The sequence below is a fragment of the Alexandromys fortis genome, unplaced genomic scaffold (assembly GCF_014885135.2).
Source record: "Alexandromys fortis isolate MF-2015 unplaced genomic scaffold, M_Fortis_MF-2015_v1.1 scaffold_348, whole genome shotgun sequence".
In the NCBI taxonomy this organism is placed as follows: domain Eukaryota; kingdom Metazoa; phylum Chordata; class Mammalia; order Rodentia; family Cricetidae; genus Alexandromys; species Alexandromys fortis.
The window spans coordinates 645,100-650,903 of NW_026068223.1; the positions used below are offsets into that span (position 1 = coordinate 645,100).

The following is a 5,804-nucleotide window of genomic DNA, read 5'->3' on the forward strand; positions in this document are numbered from 1 at the left end:
CTGGCTCTCTCTAGCAGCTCCCAGAACCCAGGCCTCCTTAACACTCCTATCATCTCCAGCAACATCCCTGACTCAGTCTCCCGGAGTGCTTCTACTGTGGGACTGTCTCTCGGAGACCTCTGGGAGCCTAGGGAGAACCTGAAGCCTTAGTTCTGGCTCCCAGGGTTAGAGAGACTCAGGCGGGTAACCACGCCTAGAGGGGAGGAAGGTAAGACCAGTCCATTCCAGGCAAAGAACAGTGTGAATAAGAGCTGTTGGCATGAAAGTGCACATTCTGTGTCCTGATCTGGTGCGGAGAAAGGACCATGAGCAGGATGGATGAAAGTATTGTCAGGCAGATGGAGAAGGGAATGGCCAGGTGGGGAGGTCTGAGCTCCCTGCAGGATCAGTAAGGCTCAGAGTGTCTTAGACTTAATCCTGCCCCCCTCCCCACAGATCCACCCAGCCACCTGCCTGCCTGATCCCTCAGCCAAATGGACTTCTCCCTGGGCCTACGCTTGGGGCCCCGGAATAAGAAGGCTACCTATCAGGAGCCCCCTCCATCCTCTGGGCGTGGGCCTCCAGCTACCTCTCCCTGCTTGTCCTGTCCCCCTTCTACTTGTGCCTGCCCCTGTCCCAGCTGTCCCCCACCCACCTGTTCCTGCACTGCTTGTCCCTCATATACCTGCCCTTATTGCCCAGGCCTCCCCGGCCCACCCTGCACCTGCTCTTGCTCTCCTTGCCCTACCTGTCCTCCCTCAACTTGTCCCCATACGTACTGCGTCCCCTGCTCAAGTCCACCTTTGACCTACTGCCAGCCTTCGCCTTGCCCCATTTACCCTTGTCCCACAGGCCAGACTGCCTGTGGGAGCTCCCACCTGGGCTGCAGCGGCAGCTGTAGTTATGGCCGTGGTGCTGCTTGGAAGCCTCGGGGCTCCACAGGCTGCTGCAGTTTCTGCTTCAGGAGACAGAGGGCTTCTCAAGGACTCTGTCTGATAATCTAGGCTGAGAGGACAAGTACTGGAGCTACTTTCTCAGACAGAAGCTCTGCCTGGAGTAGAGATGGAATCAGGTGGACACCCCCTCCCCAAGTCCGGAAGGGGACCTTTTCGGATACTAGTTTCTGGGTGTGCTTCTGCTGGTTCCAGAACCTCCTCCTCTGCTCCTTCTGAAAAGGGTAAGGTAAGCATGTCCCTGGCTCCTTCCTCTCCAGGAGAGACCTCTGCCTATCTCCTTTGCAGTTCACATAGCTATGACAGGCTCCTCTTTCTTTAGGGGAGGAAACTGTTCAGCGGCCACTCCTGACTCTGGACCTCCCCTCACACTCTTGATTGTCTCAGAGTTTCTAGCCTCCTAACCTCTCATCTTCAGCCAGACAAAGGTGGTTGGCACCCCTTAGACCAGAAGAGATGACTGAGCAGAGGGCTCTTGGTTTCTCCCTTCCCTGGAATAGCTTTGATATCTTTCCTCGTCGTTTGCGTCCATCCAGGAACCTTCTGCCCAGATGTTTTGTGTTGGACATTTCCAAAAGCTCACTTAGCCTCATGACCTCAATCTTGTAGCAGTAACCCTGTCTCGGTCTTAGACAGCCATGCTCATCTGTCTTGGGGAAGAGGGGAGCTGGGAACACTTCTCTCCGGCTCCCAGTAGTCCTACCCACAGGTAGGTGATTTTACTTGTATGCTCCCTATTGCGGTGGAGATGAGAGATTCAAAAGCCACCAAGGGAGGTGGCTTTTTGAATTCTATTCTGGTGGGTTGGGTTCTTGTTGTTTTGGTTTTGTTTTCCTGGAACTGAGGACCTAACTCAGAGTCACAAGAGCTTACTAAGCAAGCTCTCTACCCCAACCCTGAGACAGAGATTTATATAGCCTCATGAACTCACCGTATAGCCAAGGTTAGCCTTAAAATTCTTTCTGTCTCTAGTTCTCACGGACTGGGATGACGAGCATGTGCCACTACACCTAACTCTCCCTTGGATTTTAATTTACCTCAACTCTCAATTTCTCTTCCTTCTCTATTTTCTTTTTGGTTTTTTGAGAGTTTCTCTGTGTAACAGCCCTAGCTGACCTGGAACTAGCTCTTGTAGATCAGGTTGGCCTCAAACCCACCTGCCTCTGCCTCCCAAGTGCTGGGATTAAAGGCGGTCACCACCACCACGGCTTTTCTTACATTTTATTTAATGTGTGTGAGCACTGTTATGTGTACCAGTGGAGGCCGGAGGACAGCTTCTGGGAATCAATTCTCTCCTTCCACCATGTAGGACATAGGAGTTAAGTTCAGATCTTCAGGTTTGATAGCAAGTGCTTCTACATGCTGAGCCATTTTGCTAGTCCAATCCCTGTTTTGTTTCTTTTTTTTTTAAATATTTATTTATTCATTTATTATGTATACAATATTCTGTCTGTGTGTATGCCCGCAGGCCAGAAAAGGGCACCAGACCCCATTACAGATGGTTGTGAGCCACTATGTGGTTGCTGGGAATTGAACTCAGGACCTTTGGAAGAGCAGGCAATGCTCTTAACCTCTGAGCCATCTCTCCAGCCCCTGTTTTCTGTTTCTTGTGGGTTTCTTTTTCTCTTTGTTTCATTCACTTGTTTTATTTATTTATTTATTTATTTATTTATTTATTTATTTATTTATTTTGGACAAGCCCATGCTGGCGTCAAACTCTGTCTTATTCTACCTCACTCCCCGGTGCTGGAGATATAGATGTATACCATATGCCTAGCTGATTCACAGAGGACTTTGCAGCACGGTAATCGTGATGTCATCACCTGAGCCCACAGATGAAGTTTAGCATCACTAAACGTGAAGAGCCAGACCATTTGCCTGCTGTCATGATGCAGTCTGGAGCATTCAGACTAGAAAAGACGCTGGCCAAAGAGACACACAAACTGTTCAACATGAATTAAATCAAACCCCACTGCATATCATGTGTGTGTGCACGATGTTGATAAGTGTGCACATCATGTCACATGTGCGCACACAGTCACGAGCGTGCATGTCATGTCACATGTGTGTGCATGTTCGTGAGTGTGCACGTCATGTCACATGTGTGTGCATGTTCGTGAGTGTGCACGCCATGTATGTGCAGGTGCTCATGTAGACCAGAGATTTATTCCTTAGAGCATGGTCCACCTTAGATTATTTTGCTTTGTTGTGAGACAGTGTTTCTCTGTGTAGCTCTGGCTGTCCTGAAACTTGTTCTGAGTCCAATCTGGCCTTGAACTCACAAAGATCCATCTGTCTTTGCCTCCTGAGTGCTGGGATTAAAGGCATGTGCCACCACTGCTCAGCGGATTTTTTGTTTTGGAAACAGTCTTTCATTAGGTCCTGTCACTCCTGCCACCATGCCCAGTTTTCACACGGGTTCTGAGGACTGAACTCCTGTCAAGTTTGTGTGCCAAGCAAGTGCTTCACCTACAGAACTAACCCTTAGCCCCCTATTTAATGAGAAATACAGGAGATGGAGAAGCATATAAAATGACCCAATGAGGAAATAAGTAGACACTGGTAAAATGTGGGCGATTTTAAAGCCGGGCAGTGGTGGCGCACACCTTTAATCCCAGCACTCGAGAAGCAGAGACAGGCAGATCTCTGTGAGTTCGATGCCAACCTGGTCTACAAGAGCTAGTTCTAGGACAGGCTCCAAAGCTACAGAGAAACCCTGTCTCAAAAAACAAAACAAAAAAAAAAAATGTGGGCGATTTTAAGAAAATCTGACCCAGTTACCTACATAAGTCGATAGCTGTGGGAAAACGAGAAAGGACTTAAACTAGAGCTACAGAACTGCCTCAGTGAGGCCTGCAGGGAGGGGAGAGCTGCATCAGTGAGGCCTGCAGGGAGGGGGGAGCTGCATCAGTGAGGCCTGCGGGTACAGCTGCCGTCAGTGAGGCCTGCGGGTAGGAGGCTATGGATAGCCATGCTGGGATATATGGGTCTGTTTTTGTTCAAGATTTGGGAGTGCAAATGATAAAAGGATAGTTTAGAAGTTGAGAACAATCAGGGTGGTGGAGCAAGCCTTTAATCTCCGCATTCAGGAGGCAGAGGCAGGTGGATTTCTGTGAGTTTAAGGCCAGCCTGGTCTACAGGGTGAGTTCCAGGAAAACCAGGGCTGTTACACAGAGAAAACTTGTCTGAAGAAAAAAAAAAGTTGAAAACACTTAAGTGTAGACTGGGCTGTATTTTGTTTTTGAGACAGGGTCTAATGAATTATGCAGCCCTGGCATAATTATAGAACTCACTATATAGATGAGGCTGGTCATGAACACAAAATGATCCACCTGCCTCTGCCTCTCCAGTGCCAGGATTAAATGTGTGTATTACCATTCCCACTTTGTATTCTTTTGCTTTTTCTAAAATTTACTTAACATTTACCTATTTTGTGTTTGCGTGTGCAAGCGTGTGTGTGCATGTACGTGTGTGTATGCATGTGCATGTACACAAGTACACACTATGAATGTGGAGGTCAGAGAATATTTTTCAAGTCTGTTCTGTTCTTTCCTTTCACCAAGTGGGTCTTGGGGATCAACTGAGGATGTCAGGCATGGTGGCAAGCAGTTAACTCTTTGAGCCCTGGACTGAATTTTTGTTTGTTTGTTTTTGTTTTGTTTTGTTTTGTTTTGTTTTGAGACAGGATTTCTCTGTGTAGTCCTGGCTGTCCTAGAACTCACATTGTAGACCAGGCTGGCCTCAAACTCAGAGATCGGCCTGCCTCTGTCTCCCAACTGCAGGGACTAAAGGCTGAGCCACCACCACCTGGCTGGACTGAGGTTTTATGGCACCAAGGAATGAGTGTTAAGTTTTCAGATGTAAGCACGGCTCCAAGGTTATTTCCTAGAGCTCATACACAAGTATGGAATAAAACAACGTACTTAATGTGAAATGTTTCATTGTAGAAATCAGAAGTAAGAGTGGCAGACTTTATAATGGTTGGATTAAATATGTGTGGGCTCATGAAATTATGTAGTCGAAATTTGAGTACGTTTGAACCCTTTAATAATAAAAGTTCAGAAAGAAACTGCTGGTAAGTTGGTTTCTGACAAGTCTCTGAGCATTTCTCCCTGAAAGCTAAGATTTTCTCATGTTTCTCGTACAGATTCTAGTCCTGCTAGTCCTGTTAGAAGAGTTCCTTGGAACAGAAACAATGCAATGCCCAGCAAAATTCTTCAAAGACCTCGAAAGAACAGTACTCAACTTAATATGGGAAAGCAAAAAACTCAGGAAAGCTGAAACAATCTTGGGCAATAAAAGAACTTCTGAAGGCCTCACAATCCCTGACTTCAAACTCTACTACAGAGCTACAGTACTGAAAACAGCCTGGTATTTCCATAAGAACAGACAGGAGGACCAATGGAACCGAATAGAAGACCTAGATATCAATCCACACGTCTTCAAACACCTGACTTTGATAAAGAAGCAAAAAAATATCAAATGGAAAAAAGAAAGAATATTTAACAAGTGGTGTTGGCATAACTGGATATCAACATGTAGAAGAATGAAAATAGACCCATATCTAGCACCATGCACAAAACTCAAGTCAACATAAAGCCAGCCACACTGAACCTTATAGAAGAGAAAGTGGGAAGTATACTTGAACACATGGGCATAGGGAACCACTTCCTAAATATAACCCCAGCAGACACTGAGAGAAACAATTAATAAATGGGACCTCCTGAAACTGAAAAGCTTCTTCTGTAAAGCAAAAAACACGGTCAACAAGACAACCCACATCAGACAGAGGTCTGATCTCCAAAATATACAAAGAACTCAAGAAATTGGACACCAGAAGATCACATAATCCAATATAAAAAAATGGAGTAC

The 5,804-nt window shown here is 46.5% G+C and overlaps 1 protein-coding gene across 1 annotated transcript; it reads left to right on the plus strand.

Moving 5' to 3' along the window:
- Positions 1–234: 234 nt before the first annotated feature.
- Positions 235–984, plus strand: LOC126493605 (small proline-rich protein 2B). Its single transcript, XM_050130633.1, has one exon. It carries the CDS (start codon positions 474–476, stop codon positions 981–983), a length of 510 nt encoding a protein of 169 aa, XP_049986590.1. The 5' UTR covers positions 235–473; the 3' UTR covers position 984.
- The last annotated feature ends 4,820 nt before the right edge of the window (positions 985–5,804 follow it).

Coding starts and splice junctions, on each gene's coding strand:
- LOC126493605 (XM_050130633.1), top strand. CDS start 474: ATGGACTTCTCCCTGGGCCTACGCTTGGGGCCCCGGAATAAGAAGGCT.